Here is a 22,632-nt window from a genome sequence, read left to right as displayed (position 1 = left end):
CATCTCCATGCTGGTGCCTGTGCCACTCTTACCATCTGGCACACCTTCTTCCTTACCTGTCCTCCTCCTGCATTCTTTAAGACCTTAGCTACAGGTTTATCTTATCAAATTCTTCTTAATCCACTCCCTCCCTAATCCACTATAGTCAAGACACTGCCTTTACTTCAAATAAAGCAGGGCATAAATAATAAATATGTAACCCACAATGGTTTATCTCTTTAGACTTCTTTAGTACCTGTCATCTGTATCACATATTTTTTGTTCTACACTGCTGGTATTATCTTTACATGTATATCTCTTATTTCACCTACCTTATAAATTCCTTTAGTGATATACTCATCTCCTACTTCTTCATTTCTCCTACTATATCTATCCTAGTCTTGCACATGAGGTGATTAATATTTTTAGCTGATTCACTTTTATAACTGAAATATAAAACAATCCTTGTTAAGAAGCATTTTCCTTATGAGATGGTCTCACAGAAAGTGTGTATGTTCCTAATCTGTATAATCTCTCATACATAAATCATAAAAACATCAAATGCTCAAGAAATTCATATTTCTATCATGTATTTTTTTTTTTTTACCACGTTTGACGTTATCACTTGTAGGTTGCAAAATGACTAAAAAGAGTTAATTTGGAGTAGCTCATCTAAACTTACAAAATATTTTTAAAAGGCATTTTGTCCAAATGTTGTAACATTTGCTATAAAGGGCCTGGTTTCAGTTTCCTCAAAAATGTATTAATAAGCCCACGTGTAAATTAAGAATCTTTATGTCACTAAGATTTCAATAAATGTGTTCACAATTGGAAAGAATCTTTTCTTCAAAATGTGCAATATTTTTATTAATATCAAGTCACTTCCTAAGAGTTATCACCACGAGCTACCAATTTATAATTTAGCTTTCTAGTTACAAATAGTAAAATTTCCACCTAGCTCAGAGTATATTTACGTGAAAAACAGCACGGCATTAACCTACTAACAAGAGTCAAAAGAAATTCCCCCACTGAATTCCCCTGCTCGCCACCCAATTAACCTTTGCTATTCATTCTAAGTTATTAGTTTGGCTACACAACTTAAATGACTTCAACTGAGTGCCTCAGCCAGAACTGGAATCTCATTGCCCTCTGAAGTCTGAGCTGTAACAGATAATCTTTTACACATATTATAGCACACTGAATAAAATAGGTAAAGAAGGTAATCCAGGCAAGGTCAGTTGGTCAGTCCCTAAGAGGCTGTGCAAACTCAAGACCTTCTTAGCCTACAGGGAGAGGTGGAAAGTATGTTAAAAAAGCACTGCAGGATGCATGCATGAGAAAAAGTTTGCGTTAGGAAATTACTATACATGATACTTACATAAATTTCATTTAACACAACAAACTAACTTCTTTCACAGAGACATTCACCACCTATAACATGATGTAGGATGACCTTTGCCAAGTTATTGTATTTATAAGAACATATAACTTACTTTACGATATTTTGTTAAAATATGCAACAAGAAATGTTAAGCTTGGACATGATAAAGAGGTTCCTGAAAGTAAAAGTAGTATCACATTAAAGCCAAGTCTCAGGTAAACTCCACCAACCTGCAGGACTTAAAGTACAATCTACTCTTTCAAAATGGATTAAGATTTGTCTCACTTTATCTTTGGCACATGGGCTAAAATATTTTTAACTGTGAGTCATGACCCATCAGTAGGTAGTGAAATCAACTTAGTGGGCCAATACCATCAAAAAGTTTTCTGTAATGTAACAGAATAGAATCAAATATAGGAGGGACACACAAATAGGACAGTGACTTTTTTTCTCTGATAAAATGTACCACATAAATAAAGATGGCAATATAGTAGTATTTGTGATATAATTTTTTTTTAATCACTAAAGCAAAGTGAGAATTTAAAATTCACAGTGGAGAGGAGGAAAGGAATTTTAGAAACTATTATTGCCTCTCCCAAACACTTAAACCAGCACATTAAACCCCAATTTCCAAGTGAATGCATCTTGTCAACAAATTCAGCAGTTAACACAAGGTGACCCGGTGAGCCTGGGAAAAAAAAAGCAGGAAGAAGAATAGAAAGTGTACCCCCTCCTCAACACTGGAGGGGGTACATTTCAGCAATGACACAAAGAATAAGTGCCCTCATTTGCCTCCCATGTAGAAAAGATGAACATTTCATGGTAGGCAACATCCATGAGGGAACCCATAGTTCCTGGGAGTTCTCAAGAGACGGAAAAGGATTTGGAATAGCAGTGGTGGTGGTGGACAGTCACTCTGAGGATGAAGAAGGCATAGCTGGAGAATCTGGAGAGGGGACCAGCTCACTCACTAGTACTAACTGAATCCTCATGCAGTTGCCAACTTTAGGCCAAAGACAGTGTCCCACTCATGTTGTCCATGACCCAGATAAGATTTATCCAGATTTTGAGAAGACCTAACAGTAGCTGAGTCCCTTGGGTAGAACAGAACAAGTGTTGGAATAAATTAAACCCTCCAAGTGGGGTTGCCTCTGAAAAAGAAATGGGGAATTCACCCTGTGACCAGCCAGATCCAGGTACCTAACCCTCAAGGAGCTTTCACAGACCATAACCCACTCAATCCCAGAACTGCTTTTTGTGAGAGAATTACTACTCTGGCGAACACCATTCAGGGCCAAAACAGGGATCCTAGACTTGGATACCATGTGTACTCCACCCACTAAAAGAAGCAGAATGATGGAGAAAACGTTCCTTTGAGGAATTTGAGTCTACCAAGGAAAAGAGTATTACAGAATAGGTTACTAATATGCTTTATTTTCATTGGTGTAGGAAAACGGTGCTATTTGCATTTTACATTTTGTTTTCTCTCCCTGGTTTTAAGAGTTATCCAGGTCTTCTCTTTTCAAATGAGATTGTCTTGCCTAAGCAGAAGGTTCCTAAACAGAACGTCTCTTCTTGACTTTTGTTTTAGAAAACCTAAACTCAATGAGGGAATTCCCTGTTAGGAAAAAAGAAGAGAGACAGTATCTTTGAGGGGTAAAGACTCTGCAAAGGGGTCTTCAATGGTAAGAAAAATAGAAAAAAAAAATAGGGAAAGAGGGAAGAGGACAGAAGTATGAAGTAACAAGAATTAGAATGGGAACCCAACCCACTCCCTACAGTTCCCCAGGGAAATAGCAGGTACAAAGAAGAATGCCTGGCCACATGATAGACCCAGAAAGGCTCATCCTTGGCTCTAGGGATCCTGGCCTCGGCAACTATTTTCATGTTTAGTATGAGCTCAACTGAGGCATCTGCCTCCAAGGAACCACCTGGGCTTGCACAATCAGCATACTGCTGGTGATAAGCGTAGACCGAAGATCCAGAGAAGCCTTCTTAAAATCCTGCTACTTATAAGACTCTCCGGGATCCTTTTTTTTTTTTCAAATATGGTTATTTTTTAATTGGAGTATAGCTGCTTTACAATATTGTGTTAGTCTCCAGGGTCTTTTGTAACACGGTTTGGTGAGAGGTGGGAAGAACACCAGCCCCAATCTAATAATTGATACTGACTTCACCATGAAGGGGAACTGGAGTCTGATTTAAATTTTACTTCAAAATTAAAGAAATATGACATTTTTTCATGCTACATCACACCCGATACATCTATGCTTTGTAATGGTATAGACAATGGGGGTTAAAAAATAAAAACCTGTTAAAACAGTTTGAAATGTAAAATGAAAGAAATGTAAAACTGTATATTTGTATTTGCATCTGAATTATAATTTTATTAAATTCCATGCAGTGAACAACATGTGATATAGTCCCACTGATCTTAATGATGTACTGAGCTCATCAGTTTTACCACTCTGCATCACCAACGGCTTTTGCAAATACATAGTCTCTCCCTCCAAAACACATAATACCATCTTTCAAATAGAATTTCCATTTGTTCTTGCTTCGATGAATCTGGAGGGAGAAAAACAGCCTAAATTAATTAAATTTAGAAGTTAAAGGATCATTTACATTTCTTTGCATATCCCATGGGATTATTCTGACCCTAAATGGGAGTTCTTTATAAATAAGACCCTCCTCAAGATAGTTTATTCATTCATTCAGTTCCTATGTGTCAGGTATCGTTTTAGGCACTGGAGATCTATATTAGCTTTTTAAAAAGGAAAATATAGATATAATTTTTTAGAACAGGAAAAAAATTCCTGTCTTTGAAGAGGTTACATTTTAGTAAGGATGAGAGAAACAAACTTAATAAACACGTGAACTATACAGAATATTAAAAGGTGGTTAAGTGTTATGAAAAATAGATCTGGAAAAGGAATATCACAAACACAGAGGTGGGGTTAGAATTTTAAATAGAAGAGTCAGGGTGGGCCTGACTTGTGAAGTAACATTTGAGCAAAGACTTAAAAAGAAGATATTGACTAGAGAGCATTCCAGACAAAGGGAACAGAAGTCCTAAGGAGGGGCATGCCTGGATTGCTCAAGAAAAGCAAAAAGTTCACTATGTCTGCAAAGGAATAAACAAGAGAGGATGTAGTTAATATTATCCGGAATGGAAAAATAGTGGTGTTTCATTTCTAAGAAGAAAGTCACAATAACGCACTGAGCAAGGTCTGAAAATACAACTTATAATCTATCAGATTCTATTAGCTATTCTTTGGATTCAGTAAATCAGCCTGATACAAAATTAAAACCAGAAAATCCTACTACCTTAAGAGGTAAGAAATCATACAATCATTGTTACTTCTGGGTAGACCACAAGTGACTATTTTAAAAATGTAGAAATATATGATCTGAAATCAAGGGTAAAAATTAAACCTAGGTGTTGACTGCAAATAGTCAAATCAAGGAAGAAAAGCCTGTGACTAGTATTTGGATGCATTTTGTGAAGCATAAGAAAATACAAAGGATAAACCCTCTATTTGTGTGTGGGGGAAATGGCCTGGCGACAGAAAATTTCTTTTCTGAGTTTGACTTCCAAATTTCCACTTGCACTTATCTTAAGTCTCGGGGAACACAACAGTGACAACAGAATCCTTAACAAAGATGATAAAATCTGGCCCGAATTAGGAAAAGAACAATGGTAGAAGCAGCGGCAACAACTCATCCCAGTAGCTTTATCTAGTGACTACATTATTCTAGAAATGCAACAATGGTTCAAAATTAGGAATTTACTAGTACAAACACTATATTACTAGACCTAAGGAGACAAATAATATAATCATCTTCAGTGATGTTGAAAAGCTTTTGATAAAACTCATGCATTATAGATTTTTTCTTTTAAACTAAAATAAGAAAGACTATGCCCTACAAACATACACACACACACATACCCCTACCTCAACCCAAAAGCCGTGACTTACTGCTTAGTGCGGAAACCCTAAAAGTACTCCCGCTCAAGTCAGGACATAGACAAGAATACCCACTCTTAACCAACTTTTCACTCTAGAGGTACTAGCCAATACAATTAGACGAGAAGAAAGAACTACAGAGATAAATATTGGAAGAGATGAAATAAATTTGCAGATGCAATGACTGGATGTCTGAAAAACCTAAGATAATCAATTTAAAATGACTAAATAAGAATTCAGTATTGATACAAAACTAATAAACTGAAATTCATTGCCTTCAAATACTGATATATAAGCAACAGAAGATATAAAGAGCCCATTTACCACAGCAACAAAAGAGATAACATAATAAGGAAAAAATTTTTTAAATACTTGATCTACTGGCACCATTCAATATATCCTCTTTGAAATATTTTCCTTACTTGGCTTCTAGAACATTCCTGGCTTTCCGCATGACCCTTTGGCCACTCCTTTGATTCCTCCTTCTCTCTCTTACCTCTCAATTTTAGAGTGTACCAGGACTCTTCTTTCTGTTGATATTCACTCTCTTGGTGATCTTATCTAATCTCATGGCTTTAAACATCATCTATATGCTGATGACTCTCCAAAATTATATCTCTAGCTCACACCTCTCCCTTAAACTCCAGATTCTCATTCAACTGCTTCAGCACCTCTTCATAAATGTCCAATAAACATCTCAAGCAAGTTTAAAACAAGGACACTATTATACTCTCCCCCAAACCTCACAGTCTTCCGCATCTCAGTGAGGAATGGCCACTCATTCTTCTCATTCAGGCCAGAAATCTTGGACACAATCCTTACACCTCCTACTCATACCTCATATCCAGATCCATCAGTAAATGTTAGTTCTACCTACAAAGCATATTCCAACCACTTCTACCACCTCCACTACTATTACTCTTGTCTAAGCCACCATCCTCTCTCACCTGGATTAGTATGTCTCATGACTAGTTTCCCTATTTTCACCCTTGTCTTCCTCTTAGTCTACTCTAAACATGGTAGCCAGTCTACTTTTACTATGGCCCTACTAAAAACATAAACCAGATATCATTTCTATGCTCAAAACTCTCCAATGACTTTTCATCCAAAAAATAAAGTCCTTAAAATGGACTGTAAGATCCTGCTCTTCCCCTCACTTACTGCTCTGCTCTCCTCATTGTTCCCTGAACACACAGGTATTCATCTACCTCAGGACTTATGTATTATTTACTGTTCCCTCTGTCTGAAATGATTACATCCAAATATCCTCATGGTTCATTCTCTTACCTCCATTTTTTTTTTTTTTTTTTTTTTTTTTTTTTTTTTGTGGTACGCGGGCCTCTCACTGTTGTGGCCTCTCCCGTTGCGGAGCAACAGGCTCCGGACGCGCAGGCTCAGTGGCCATGGCTCACGGGCCCAGCCGCTCCGCGGCATGTGGGATCCTCCCACACCAGGGCACGAACCCGTGTCCCCTGCATCGGCAGGCGGACTCTCAACCACTGCGCCACCAGGGAAGCCCTTACCTCCATTTTTTAAAAAAATTTTTTTAATTTATTTGGTTGCACCAGGTCTTAGTTGTGGCAGGCGGGCTCATTAGTTGCACCTTGCCAGCTCCTTAGTTGTGGCATGTGAACTCTTAGTTGCGGCATGCATGTGGGATCTAGTTCCCTGACCAGGGATCAAACCCAGGCCCCTGCACTGGGAGCACGGAGTCTTAACCACTGCGCCACCAAGGAAGTCCCCTCTCTTACCTCCTTTTGATCTTTACCCAATCACATTCTCAGTAAGGCCTCCCCTGGACATCACATCCAAAACTGCAACCTACCTCTCCTTAACATCACTAAAATACTAAATTCTATTAATTCAATGTTAATTAATTACAAGCTATTGCCCACAATGCAGTACCACAAAGAATACTATATCCATAATAGTCTAGAAAATTATTTGTGACTCTAAGAAATGCATATATAATCTAGTGTCTATACAGCAAAATACACTGTTTATAGAACACAATACACTGTTTATAAGAATCTAAAAGAACTTTCAAACCAAGACCAGTCCCTTTTCTATTACCTATTCCTTCTTATGCTTATGTTTACCAGCATCTAAATTGCCATTTTCTATCTATAAAAAATGTTATAGGAGAGAAAATTATCTTATTTTTAGAGAAAAGGATTCATTTTTTACAGCAATTCAAAGTACCATCCTCCATCTCCCCTGAGTATATTGAAATTGTTACTGAAAACAAGTCAAAGATGTAAATATGCATTAGTCATCAGGGAAATGCGAATCAAAACCACGAGATACCACTTCACACCCATCAGGATGGCTAGAATCAAAAAGTCAGATAACAAGTGTTAGTGAGAATGTAAAGCAATCTAAACCATCATACACTGCTGATGGGAATGAAAAATGGTACAGCCACCTTGGAAAACAGTCTGGTAGTGCCTCAAATTATTACCATATGACCCAGGAATTCCACTCCTAGGTATTTACCAAGAGAAATGAAAATATATATTCACAAAAAACTTGTACATGAATATTTATAGCAGAATTCTTCATAATAGCCAAAAGGTGGAAACAACTCAAATATCACTCAACAGATGAATGGATAAACAAAATGCGGTATATCCATTCAATGGACTAGTATTCATCAATAAAAAGGAATGAAGAACTGTTACAAGCTATAATATGGATGAATCTTGAAACACGGTGTGAAATAAATGAAACCAGTCATAAAAGACCACATATTATATGATTCCTTTCATATGAAACTCCAGAATAGGGAAATCTACAATGATGGAAAGTACATTAGTAGTTCCTTACTACTGGGGATGGGAGAAAGGGGGCAATATGGGAGTAAGAACTAAAGGGTATGGGCTTTCTTTCTGAGGTGATAAAAATTTTCTAAAATTGACTGTGTTAATGGTTACACATATCCATAAATATACTAAAACCACTGAATTGTACACTTTAAATAGGTGAAGTGTATAGTATGTGAATTATATCTCAAAGCTGCTAAAAAATGTAAATATGAATAAGTTAAGAACACAAAACTGACTACATAATCACAGTTATAGTGTTTAAAAACAAATTTAAGCTGTATTATATTTTAGTTGCTAAAGTTCAATTGCTACTAACCTAATTTTTAGGCTTGAAACCTGATAGACACCTTTAACTCTCCCTTGTCAATCATTCTCTCATGACCAACTAATCACCAAGTACCAATGATACTTTTTTAATTTTATTGAAGTACAGTTGATTTACAATGTTGTGTTCATTTCTTCTGTACAGCAAAGTGACTCAGTTATACACACACACACACACACACACACACACATTCTTTTTCATATTCTTTTCCATTATGGTTTGTCACAGGATATTGAATATGGTTCCCTGTGCTATACAATAGGATCCTGTTGTATAATATTATATTATTATAATATATATATTATATTATATATATAACTGCAAACTCCCAATCCTTCCCTCCCCTACTCTCCCTCCCCCTTGTCAACCACAAGTCTGCTCTCTGTAACTATGAGTCTATTTTCGTTTCATAGATATAGTGATTTGTGTCATATTTTAGATTCCATATATAAGTGATATCATATGGTATTTCTTTCTCTTTCTGACTTACTTCACTTAGTATGATAGTCTCTAGGTCCATCCATGTTGCTGCAAACGGCATTATTTCATTCTTTTTTTATGGCTCAGTAATATTCCACTGTATATATATACCACATCTCCATTCATCTGTCGATGGACATTTAGGTTGTTTCCATGTCTTGGCAATGGTAAATAGTGCTGCTATGAACATGGGGAGGGGGTGCATGTATCTTTTTGAATTAGTTTTGTTTGGGTATATGCCCAGGAGCGGGATTACTGGATCATATGGCAACTTTATTTGTAGTTTTTTGAGGAACTTCCATACTGTTTTCCATAGTGGCTGCACCAATTTACATTCCCACCAACAGTGTAGGAGGGTTCCCTTTTCTCCACACCTTCTCCAGCATTTGTTATTTGTAGACTTTTTAATGATGGCTATTCTGATTGGTGTGAGGTGGTACCTCACTGTAGTTTTAATTTGCATTTCTCTAATAATTAGCAATGTTGAGCATCTTTTCACATGTCTATTGGCCATCTGCATATCTTCTTTGGAGAAGTGTCTATTTAGGTCTTCTGCCCACTTTTGGATTGGCTTGTTTTTTTGTTGTTGAGTTGTATGAACTGTTTGTATATTTTGGAAATTAAGCCCTCGTCAGTCACATCATTTGCAAGTATCTTCTCCCAGTCTGTAGGTTGTCTTTTCGTTTATTTTTTTTACTTAATTTTATTTTTTTTTATTGAAGTATAGTTGACTTACAATGTTGTGCCAATCTCTGCTGTACAGCAAAGTGACTCAGTTATACACATATAGACATTCTTTTTTTTAAAAATTCTTTTCCATTATGGTTTATCACAGGATATTGAATATAGTTCGCTGTGCTATACAGTAGGACCTTTTTGTTTATCTTTTCATTTTATTTATGGTTTCCTTTGCTGTGCAAAAGCTCGTAAGTTTGATTAGGTCCCACCTGTTTATTTTTGCTTTTATGTCTATTGCCTTGGGAGACTGGCCTAAGAAAACATTGGTACAATTTATGTCAGAGAATGTTTTGCCTATGTTCTCTTCTAGGAGTTTTATGGTGTCTTGTCTTATATTTAGGCCTTTGAGCCATTTTGAGTTTATTTTTTGTGTATGGTGTGAGGGTGTGTTCTAACTTCATTGACTTACATGTGGCTGTCCAACTTTCCCAACGCCACCTGCTGAAGAGACTGTCTTTTCCTCAGTGTATATTCTACCAAACATACAAAGAAGAACTTATACCAATCCTTCTCAAACTCTTCCAAAAGATTAAAGAGGAAGGAACTCTCCCAAAAATATTTCATGAAGCCACCATCACCCTGATACCAAAACCAGACAAAGACAACTACCAAAAAAGAAAATTACAGTCCAATATCTTTGATGAATATAGATGCAAAAATTCTCAACAAAATATTAGCAAACTGAATCCAACAACACATAAAAAAGGTCACATACCATGACCAAGCTGGATTCATGCCAGGGTCACAAGGATGGTTCAACATTCACAAATCAATCAATGTGATACACCCCATCAACAACAAAAAAGGACAAAAACCACATGATCACCTCAACAGATGCAGAAAAAGCATCTGGTAAAATTCAACACCCATTCATGATAAAAAACCCTTAGGAAAGTGGTATAGAGGGAACATATCTCAACATACTAAAAGCAATTTATGACAAACCCACAGCCAATATAATACTCAAAGGTGAAAAGCTAAAAGCCTTCCCACTAAAATCTGGAACAAGACAAGAATGCCCACTCTCACCACTTCTCTTCAACACAGTATTGGAAGTCCAATGATTCTTCCACCATAATCTCTAACTCTTCCATGTTCTATGCTGCCATCCTTAGTCTGGGCTCTGTTACTTTATGTACTATCCCTGTTCTTCTTACTATTTGCCTCTTCCAAATTAGCAAACAATGCCAGTTTTTAAACCCAATTACAATTTTCTCAATATCACCCTCATAAGGTTAATGTCCATCAAATCAAGTTTGAACTTCCCCTACCAGGATTCTGGATTTTCCAATCTGCTCCCACCTCTATCCACCACCCAGCCTCATTTCCTAACACATTCAAAAGGAAAACACCTCATTCAAGGCAGAGCTGTCTCTTCACTGTCCCTTATAAATTCTACATGCATTCATTTCTCCGCCTTTTATCAGGCTACTCTACTCTGAATGCCTACTCTCCACACTTATCTGTATCCTACAAATCATTCAAGATCTATTTCAAAGCCCCACATCACCCATGAAGGATTTGTGGAGAACTCCAACTACAAACGATTTCTTGCATTTCCTAGCCCCTTTTAGGACTAACTGTCTGTGCCACTTATCATAGCATTTGATTTACATGCCACTCATCTAACATTTGATTTATATGCCATGTATTTTAGTATTTGATCTACCTGTCACATATTTTAGCTTTTGATTTACCTACTATCTTATTGTATGCCATTCTATTATTCCATACAGAAACACCTTTCTTCAATAAGACTATCACCTCCATAAGACAAGGCCTATCACTTTTTTGGTATCACCAAGACCACACAGCACAGTGTTAGACCCAAAATACCCTCCCAAATTTATAGAATTACTTAGCTATTTTGAGATTAATTTAACTAAACAGTAACTGATCATCACATTTCCCATTATTTTGCTTATTTTCTACTATAAATGCAATTAATAAACCTAAAGTCTAAAAGGTGAATACAGTACCTTTTCATACTGACAGACAATTACATTATCTGTGTCAAACAGGTCCGGCACATCCTGCTCACTAACATCATCCCCAGAATTTAAAGGGTCCTAAAGATGAAAGATACTCACATTAATGAATGTCATGACGCTTTGAATTTTTTAAAGACAGAGGGACATATTCTCTCCCTCCAAGGACACAGAATAGTACTGTATTTAAAAGTCAAACAGCCTGAGTTTGAATCCCAACTTAGTCACTCAATAACCACAAGACTGACCTTTGGCAAGCTACTAAAACTCCTTGTATCTCAGTTTTCTCATCTGCAAAATGAGGACAGTAATAAGACTCATAAAACCCATAAGGCAGTGGTAATATTAAATAACAAAAGGCAGTAAGATTTAGTATGGTACCTGGCACATATGTACGGCACCATAAATGATAGTTAATACATACCACTTACATGCTTCTTAATTATCACATTCCACAAACATTTCACGGCATTCATTAGGATTAGAGCAGATATGATATGCTTTTACCCTAGCTGCCCTCTTTACCTCCACTCCCATCCCTTAAACCTCTCACTACCTCTAGTTAAGACCAACAAATATAGTAGCTGATTCCTAAATACTTAATACTGAGTTAAATTACAGTTTAAGAAAGTTTAAATACTAGATACAAATAAGTCTCATTTTAAAGACAAAAGACAGGATTAACCTTAATTGTTATTCCTCTTGGTTCCAAAGTATATTAAAGTACAAATGCTATAAATTTTTAAAAGTTTCAGCTCAAAAATAATCCTTACCTCTTCCACAAGGTCTACTTGAGGGTCTTCATTATCACTACTGTTGGCCATTGAATCTTCATTTGATATACTGCTGGCTTCTTCAAGTACCTTCAGGTCTCCTGCATCAGTAATCCCTAGAAATTTGTTCTCATCTACATCTCTTGTACTTCCTATTTCATCATTGGAAGCTGTATCTCCAGTTCCATCTATTTGAATTATCTCATTAATATCATCATCAGTTACCTGAAGGCTTAAATCCATCTGAGAATTAGAATCCTAAAAAGAGAAATAAATGCAATAAAGTTTTTTCCTGTCAAACAAGGTATATAAAACATTGGATCACACAAAATATAAAATTACTTAAACAGTTCACAAGTGGCCTCTGAAAACATACTTCTTCCCTGTCAGATGATATTCCCTAATTTTGAATTTTAGAACACCCCTAGCATTTCTACATAAGATGGGAATAACTTTTAAGTTGTAAATAAAGTAAACCCACTTACAGTCATACATAGACAGAAAATCAGTTGACTGTTTTCAGATAATATTTACCAGTTTTTATAAATACTATCTTAAATTTATATACCTCTTAGGTTTTAACTATTTTATTTTAAACAATAATTCAATGAAGTAGAAAGGACAAGTGACATCATGCTCAATGGATAAATAAAAAATATAAAGGATTGTACTAACTAGAATAAGCCAAATACAAAAGGACAAATATAAATCAAAACTGACAGAACTGAAAAGATTAACAGACAAATTCACAAACATAGTTGGAGAATTCAACATTCTTCTTACTAATCAATAAAAAAAGCAGACTGAAATTCAGTAAGAATGTAGAAGAACTGAACAACACAATCAACCAGCATAATCTAATTGGCATTTATAGAATACTCCACCCCAAAATAGCCAAATGCACATTCTTTTCAAGAGCACACAGAATGTTTACCAAGATGGACCATATTCTGGATCATAAAACAAATCTTGGCAAATTTCACACATACAAAGTATGTTCTCTTAGCACAAAGGAATTAAACCAGAAATCAGTAACAGAAAAATCTGGAAAATCCTCAAATATTTACAAATTAAACAACACATTTTTAAATACGCATGGGTCAAAGAAGAAGTCACAAGGGAAATTAAAACATAATTTTAATTGAATGCAAACAAAAACATTACATTTCAAAACCTGAGATGTAGCTAAAGCAGTGCCTAGAGGGAATTTATAGCATTGCATGACTATATAAGAAAAGAAGCAAGTCTCAATCAGTGGCCTAAAATTCTACCTTAAGAAACTAAAAAAGAGAAGACCAAATTAAGCTCATAGCAAATAAGGAAATAAAGATAAAAAGAAAAATACATGAAACTGAGAACAGAAAAAGTCAATTAGACCAAAAGTTCATTCCTTGAAAAGATGAATAAAAATGAAAAAACGTAGCCAGACTAACAAAAAGAGAAAAGAAACGATATTACTAATTAAGGATAGGGTGTCACCATAGATCCCCAAAACATTAAAAGGATAAGGAAACTGTTTTAGACCATTGGGCTGCTATAACAAAATACCATAAACTAGGTAGCTTATTAACAATGGAAATTTATTTTTCACAATTCTGGAGGCTGAGAAGCCTGAGATCAAGGCACCAGCAGATATGGTATCTGGTAGAGCCCACTTTCTGGTTCACAGACGATGGCTTCTCACTGTGTCCTCATATGGCAGAGGGGCTAGGGAGCCCTGTGGGGGTCTCTTATAAGGTAACTAATCCCATTAATTGAAGACTCCATCCTCATGACTTAATCGCCTCCCAAAGGCCCCACCTCCTAATTACCATCACCTTTTGGGGGTTAGGATTTCAACATATTAATTTGGGGGTTACATAAACATTCAGACTGATGTAAGGCAATTTACAAAAATTGTATGGCTGTATAGTAGCAATAAACAATTGGAAACTGAAATTAAATAACAGCACTATTTAAAGCAGCAAGAGAAAAGCAACTCATCACATACAAGGGATCCTCGGTAAGATAACAAGCAGATTTCTCACCAGAAACTTTGAAAACAAAAAGGCAGTGGTATGACATATATTTAAAGTGCTGAGGGACTTCCTTGGTGGTCCAGTGGTTAAGATTCCACGCTTCCAATGCAGGGGGCATGGGTTCGATCCCTGGTCAGGGAACTAGGATCTCACGTGCCATGTGGTGTGGCCAAAGAAAAAGAAAAAATAATGAAGTGCTGAAAGAAAAGACTAAACTAGGAATTCTATATCTGGGAAACTGTCCTGCAAATAAGGCACTTCCAGATAAAAGCTGAAGGAGTTTATTACTACTAGGTCTACCCTACAATAAATACTAAAGGGAGTCCTTTAAATCGGCATGAAAGGAAGCTAGACAGTAATCTGAAGCCACACAAAAATATAAAGTTCTCTGGTAAAGATAAATACAATGACAAATATAAAAACCAGTATTATCATAATTTTGGTTTGTTAACTGTACTTTTTAGTCCCCTATGAGATTTAAGAGATAAGAGCATTAAGAAACTATAATTATAAATCTATATCGAGTACACAATATATAAAGACATAATTTGGGACATCAGTAATATAAAGTGGGGGAGGGTAGAGCTGAAAAGAAGCAGAGTTTTTATATGAAATTAAAGGTGAGTTGGTATCAGTTCAAAATAGATTATTACAACTGTAAGATGCTATAAGTAATCTCCATGATAACCACAAAGAAAATACCTATAGAGAACACACAAAAGGAAATGAGAAAACAATCAAAATATGTCATTACAAAAAAACTACACACAAAAGAATGTAATAAGGGAGGAAATAAGGGAGAAAATAAGGGACAAGAAAGCTAAAAGACACACAGAAAACAAAATAGCAAGAGTAACCTCTCCCCTATTAGTAATTACTTTAAACGTAAATGGATTAAACTCCCCAACCAAAAGCAACAGACTGGCAAAATGGATAAACAGTATCCAGTTACAAGCTGTCTACCAGAGACTCACCTTAGGTCTAAGGACACACAAGGTTGAAAGTAAAATGACGGAAAAAGATATTCCATGCAAATAGTAACCACAAGAGTTGGGGAAACTATGCTAATAACAGACAAAATAGACTTTAATTCAAACACTGTTACAAGAAACAAAAAAAAAATTACATAATGATAAAAGAATTAATTCACCAAGAAGATATAACAATTACAAATATATATGCACCAAACATCACAGCTCCTAAATATATGCAACAAAAAGGGAGAAACAACTCTGCAGTAATAGTAGGAAACTTTAATACTCCACTTTCAATAATGAATAGAACCACCAGACACAATATCAATAAGGAAATAAAGAACTTGAGCATGACAGACTAACTGTACCTAACAAACATATACAAAACATGCAAAATAGCAGGATACACATTTTTCTCAAGTACACACAGAACGTTCTCCAGGATAGGCCATAAATTAGGCCACAAAACAAATCTTAGTATTTAAAAGGACTGAAATCATACAAAGTATCTTTTCTGATCACAATGGAATGAAACCAGAAATTAACAGCAGAAGGAAAACTGGAAAATCCACAAGATGTAGAAGTTAAACAACAGTCTCAAAAAAAAAAAAATCAATGGGTCAAAGAAGAAACAACAACAAAAAATCTTTTGTCAAAAGATAAAAAAAAATCTCAAGACAAATGAAAACACAGCATACCAAAACATATGGGATTCTGCAAACGAAGTGCTAAGAGAGAAATTTATAGCTGTAAATGCTCATATTAAAAAAGGAGAAAGATCTCAAATTAACAACCTTAAGGAACTAGAAGAAGAACAAATAAAGCCAAAGCTAGTAGAAGGAAGGAAATAATAGCAATTAGGGCAGAGATAAAGTAAAGAATAGAAAAACAGTAGAGAAACTAAACAAAACCAAAAGAGATCAATAAAATTTATAATCCTTTGGCTAGATTGATGAAGAAAAAAAGAGAGAAGACTCAAATAACTAAAATCAGAAATAAAGGAACTTTACTAGTGATTTTACAGGAATAAAAAGAATTATAAGACTAACTGTATGTCAACAAATTGGATAACCTAGATGAAATGAACTAATTCCTAAAAACACAAAACCTACCAAGACTGAATCATGAAGAAAGAGAAAATATTAATAGACTTATAACCAGTAATGAGAATCAATTAGTCATCAAAAACCTCTCAACAAAGAAATGCCCAGGACCAGATGGCTTCACTAAAGAATTCTACCAAACACTCAAAGAAGAATTAACACCAATCCTCAAAAATCTTCAACAAGGGAATTATCTGGCAGTCCAGTGGCTAAGACTTTGCACTCTCACTGTGAGGGCCCAGGTTCAGTCCCTGGTCAGGGAACTAAGATCCCACAAGCCACACAACATGGCCAAAAAAAAAAAAAAAATCCTCAACAAAATACTAACAGAATTCAACAGCACATTAAAAGGATCATACACCATGGCCAAATGAGATTTATTCCTGAAATGCAAAAGTGGGTCAACATATGAAAAATCAATGTAATACAAGTACATTAACACACTGAAGAGGGGAAAAAACGACAGTCACCTAAACTAATGCAAAAAAAGCATTTGACAAAATTCAACACCCTTTCATGATTTAAAAATAAAAACAAACACTCAAACTAGGAATAGAAAGAAATTACCTCAACATAATAAAATTGACCTATGGGAAACTCTCAGCTAACAGCATATTCAATGGTGAAAACTGAAAGCTTTTCCTCTAAAATCAGGAACAAGGCATGGATGCCCACTCTTGCCACTTCTATTCAACATAGTACTAGATGTCCTAGCTAGGGCAATTAAGCAAGATAAAGAAATAAAAGGCATCCGAATTAAAAAGGAAGTAGTAAAACTGGCTCTGTTTGCAGATGACATAATGTTCTATGTACAAAACCCCCAAAATTCCACACACACACAAAAATGTTAGAACTAATGAATTCAGCAAAATGTACAAAATACAAAACAACATACAAAAATCAGTTGCATTTCTATACACTAACAATTAACAACCTGAAAACAAAGTTAAGAAAGCAATTCCATTTACAAAACCACCAAATAGAATACTTAGGAGTAAACATAACCAAGGAGGAAAAAGACTTGTTCACTAAAAACTACAAAACTTTGCCAAAAGGAGTTAAAAATGATACAAATAAATGGGAAGACATTCCATGTTTATGGATTAGAAGAGTTAATATTATTAAAATGTTGATACTACCCAAAGACAACTAAGATTCACTGCAATCCCTACCAAAATCCAAATGACATTTTTGGTGCGAATGGAATAGTAAAGCATCTTGAATTTCAGATGGAATCTCAAGGGACCCTGAATAACCAAAACAATCTTGAAAAAGAAAACACAAGTTGGAGGTCCCATTCATCCTGATTTCAAAGCTTGCTACAAAACTACAGTAGTCAAAACAGTGTATTTGCATAAAGACAGACAAAAGACCAATAGAACAGAGAGACCAGAAATAAACTCTCACATATATGGTCAAATGATCTTCTACAAAAGTGACAAGATCATTCAACAGGGAAAGGACAATCTTTTCAACAAATGCTAAGAAAACTAGATATCCACATGCAAAAGAATGAAGTTGGTCCCCTACCTTACACCATATACAAAAATTAACTCAAAATGGATTAAAAAGTTGAACGTAAGAGCTAAAACTACAAAACTCTTAGGAAAAAAATCATAGAGGAGAATCTTCATGACACTGAATTTGGGAATAATTTCTTAGATATGATACCAAAAGCATAGGCAAAAAAAAAAAAAAGATAAAATGGACTTCATCAAAATTAAAACCTTTGTGCATCAAAGGACACTATCAACAAAGTGAAAAGGTAACCCACAAAATGGGAGAAAATATTTGCAAATCATATATCTGATGAGTTAATATCCAGAATATATTTTAAAACGCCTACACTCAACAACAAAACAAAAAACTTGATTTAAAAATGCGCAAAGAACTTAGACATTTCTCCAAAGAAAATATACAAATGGCAATAAGCACATGAAAAGATGTTCAGTATCACTAATCATTAGGGAAATGCAAATCCAAACCACAATAAGATACCACCTCATACCCATTAGGATGGCTATTATCAAAGAAAAAAAACAAACAGAAAATAAGTGTTGGTGAGAATGTGGAGAAATTGTGCACTGCTGGTGGGAATGTAAAATGGTGAAGCTGCTATGGAACACTACAGTAGTTCCTTAAAAAATTATAAACAGAATTGTCATATGACCCAGCACCATATCTGGCTATATATTTGAAAGCAGGGAATCAAGGAGACATTTGTATACCCAAGTTTATAGTAGCATTAGATACAACTGTCAAAAGGTATAAGCAATCCAAGTGTTCATGGATGGATGAATGAGTTAACAAAATACGGTATGTACACACAATGGAATGTTATTTAAGCATAAAAAGGAAGAAAATTCTAATATATGCTACAACATGGATGAACACGAGACATTATGCTAAGTGAAAAGGGACACAAAAGGACAAATACTATTTGACCTCCTGCTTTGAGATACCTATAGTCAAATTCATAGAGACAGAAAGTAGAATGGTAGCTGCCAGGGACTGGGGGAAGATACAAATGGGGAGTTATTGTTCAATGGGTACAGAATTTCAATTTGGGAAAATAAAAAATGTTCCAGAGATGGATGGTGAGGACTGTTGCACAAGAATGTGACTGCACCTAATGCCACTGAACTGTACAGTAAAAAATGGTTAAAAGGTAAATTTTTACAATAGACAAAATCAATGGTGTAAACTGTCAAGTATGTGGTAAAACTGATAAAGAGTGCTGGTGGCAGGAAAAATTGCACAACCTCTTGAAACTATTGTGGCAATGTACTTGAAGAACCACGGAAATTTTTAGCTTTTTTCCTCAATAATCCTATCTTTGAAAATAATATTTTTAAAATTAATGCAAATGAAGCTTAAAATATAAATAACGTTGTGCTTTATGGTGTGTATTATTATTTATGACAGCACCCAAAACCATGAGACACTTAGATAAAAATAGAATATGTGCAATATATGTATGTTGAGAACTATAAAACTTTAAGTCAAAGACCTAAATAAAAAATGTAGCAATAAATTGGAAAACTCATTGTGAAGATGTCAATTCTCCCCTTGTTGATCTATAGATCCAACAAAACCCATATCAGAATCCCAGCAGCTTTTTTTGTAAAAAATGACAAGCTCATTCTAACATTTATATGGAAAAGCAAAGAATTAGAATAACCAAAATAACTTTGAAAAAGAATAAAGTTAAGAAACTCGGGGCTTCCCTGGTGGCGCAGTGGTTGAGAATCTGCCCGCCAATGCAGGGGACACGGGTTCGAGCCCTGGTCTGGGAGGATCCCACATGCCGCAGAGCAACTAGGCCCGTGAGCCACAACTACTGAGCCTGCGCAACTGGAGCCTGTGCTCCGCGACGAGAGAGGCCACAACAGTGAGAGGCCCGCGCACCACGATGAAGAGTGGCCCCCACTTGCCACAACTAGAGAAAGCCCTCGCACAGAAACGAAGACCCAACACAGCAAAAATTAATTAATTAATAAACTCCTACTCCCAACATCTTCTTTAAAAAACAAACAAACAAGAAACTCATACTCTCTGATGTCCAGACTTACTACAAAGCTGACATAATCAAGACAGTGTGGTGCTAGTGAAAAGATAGACACATGAATTAATGAAACAGAGTGGAAGTCCAGATATAAACCAACATACATTATGATAACTGATTTTCATTAAAGGTGAACGTGCTTTAAACACTCAATGTGATTTAGGCAACTCAATGGAGACAGGGTAGTCTTTTTAACAAATAATGCTAAAACAACTGAATATCCATATGCAAAAAAAAAAAAAAAAACCTAAACCCTAACCTTGCACCATACACAAAAATTAACTCAAAAACGGATCACAGTCCTAAATGTAAAATCCATAAAGTTTTTAGAAGCATTCAATGATCTTCACAACCTTTGGTTAGATAAGACACATTAGCAGAAATCAAAAGGAAAAAAGAATAAATTAGACTTCATCAAAATCACAAACTTCTCCTCTCCTAAAGAAGCAAGGACATGAAGCAACTACAACTCTTACCCATTGGTAGCAGAAATTTGCATTCCACCATACACTGCTGCTGGGAATACAGCCACTTTGGAAATGAGTTTGGCAGTTTCTTATAAGCATACAGGTATCATATGACCTAGAAATCCCACTCCTAGGTATTTACTCAAAAGTAAAGAAAACCTAAGTCCACACCAAAAAGGAGGTGAGGGAGCGAGAGAGAAAGGAAGGGAGGAAACCCACAAACCCACACATGAATGTTTTTAGGGGATTCATTCACAAATGCACAAACTGGAAACATCCAAATGTCCAAATGGTGAATGGATAAACAAATTGTGGCACAATGGAATATACTAATATATGCAAAAACATGAATGAATTGTGAATATATCATATTAAAGTTACATAATGCATGATTCCATTTGTTTGACATTCTGAAAAAGGCAAGCCTATACCAAAAGAAAACACATCAGTGAGTGCCAGGGACCAGATGTGAAGGGAGGGTATTGGCTACACAGGGGCCTAAGGGACCTCTTTGGGGTGATGGAAATGTTCTGTATCTCAACTGTGATACTGGTTATATAACTCCAAGTGTTTTGTCAAAATTCATATGTACATCTAAAAACTGTATACCTAAATAAAGGTGAACTTTACTGTATGTAGATACTACCCCAATAAATCTGATTGTGTGAAAAGTAAATTATGATAAGGTTAGTCCTGGGCCTAAATCACACGTTGGAATTGGCTTTTCATGTTAATAGCAACAAGTACTGAAAACCTTAAACCACAAGATCTTTTGTTACAAAATGAATCAGCGCTCCCATGGTACTTTACCAGATTAGTATAAGCTTATTAAGGAATATTAAAGATTCCAGGACTCTTGTAATTGAATTCACGTAGCATCATCTTATTTTACCTATATCAGTGAGGTCCTCTTTATTCTGGGAAAGGAGTAAGATTACAAATCCAAATTTAATATCAATAACTGCAAAAGAGTTTCGTCACTTTCAACTTCTTTCTTCAGAAGCACTTCCACCAAGCATGAGAAAGTTCATATGATTATCTGACTCCAATCTCCTTTTCCAAGGTGGTAGTTTAACCAAAATAGCAGGCAGTTTTGCAGCAACATCCATAATTGATACCGCAGGCCCATGAATAGAAAGATTTAAGCCTTTCATATGGCAAACATCCACTACATAGATCAATGAACTCCTCCAAGTCAAATTGTTATTAGGAGGTCTCCACTGTCTCTCAATAGTTAATGTCTCCCCAAGGATCAATTAAGGGCTTCAAGTACTGTCCCTTGAAAAGCCATAAAAAATTTGCATTAAAAAGAATAGAACATTTTCCCCACACTTTTTGACAAATGTCTTGGAAAAGATAATGACTGGAAATTAAATTGGAAATCATTAAATCAATTTAAATCATTAAATTGGAAAATCTAATAATTCAATTAAATTCTAATGCATTTGAGTGTCACGGCAGCCGACAAAACTTCTTTTAGAATTATTGGCTGGGTCTCAGCACTAAGGTATGCCATGTGCTGAAAAAGACATTGAAATGCTCTCTCCACTGAAGCAGCAAAACCACGTGTTGCCAAGCATCTCAGGGGCTCCATCAGTACAGAGTACCAAACTCTGTTAATCTATAAAAACTTCATTATTACAAAGATGTCAGTTTCCAGTTTCAAAAAAAGGTCTCACAACACAGGAATTTTTTACTGTGCCAATGTGCAAATATGATTAAAATCAGATGTCGGCTGCCCTGAGAAGTACTGGTATTTTTATCCCGCTGAATGTTAAAGAAAAGTCACTGCTGATTCTTCTATGAGTTCTGGCTGAACGTGAAGAAATGTCAACAGTTCTAGTGCAGATGACGTCATCTGACAGAAGCACTGCTTTAGTTTTATTTCTCTGCTCTAAACAAACCAGCTCAATGATTTCCAAGATTCTCAGCTTCACCCAAGGTCTTCTCAATTGCATACAGCTTCTGTGGCTGGGCAGTACAATGAGCAAATGCATAGGACGCTTCAAGATAAAGCTTTATTTGCCAAATACAGCTTCCAACCTTTT

The 22,632-nt window shown here is 35.6% G+C and overlaps 1 protein-coding gene across 1 annotated transcript in view; it reads right to left on the bottom strand.

The window, feature by feature from the left end:
- Positions 1-3,771: 3,771 nt before the first annotated feature.
- The window catches only part of GTF2A1L (general transcription factor IIA subunit 1 like), a 53,383-nt gene continuing 34,522 nt past the window's right edge, over positions 3,772-22,632 (bottom strand). The window contains exons 8-10 of the mRNA XM_024753597.1: positions 12,458-12,715; positions 11,676-11,765; positions 3,772-3,928 (exon numbers count right to left, since the gene is read on the bottom strand). Of these exons, the coding sequence (XP_024609365.1) occupies positions 3,821-3,928; positions 11,676-11,765; positions 12,458-12,715 (456 nt within the window). The 3' untranslated portion in view covers positions 3,772-3,820. The remainder of the gene's footprint in view (positions 3,929-11,675; positions 11,766-12,457; positions 12,716-22,632) is intronic.

Source organism: Neophocaena asiaeorientalis, unplaced genomic scaffold (assembly GCF_003031525.2).
Source record: "Neophocaena asiaeorientalis asiaeorientalis breed wild unplaced genomic scaffold, Neophocaena_asiaeorientalis_V1.1 scaffold171, whole genome shotgun sequence".
Lineage (NCBI taxonomy): Eukaryota > Metazoa > Chordata > Mammalia > Artiodactyla > Phocoenidae > Neophocaena > Neophocaena asiaeorientalis.
The sequence above is the reverse complement of the archived record's forward strand: the minus strand, read 5'-3'. Positions and strand labels throughout refer to the sequence as shown.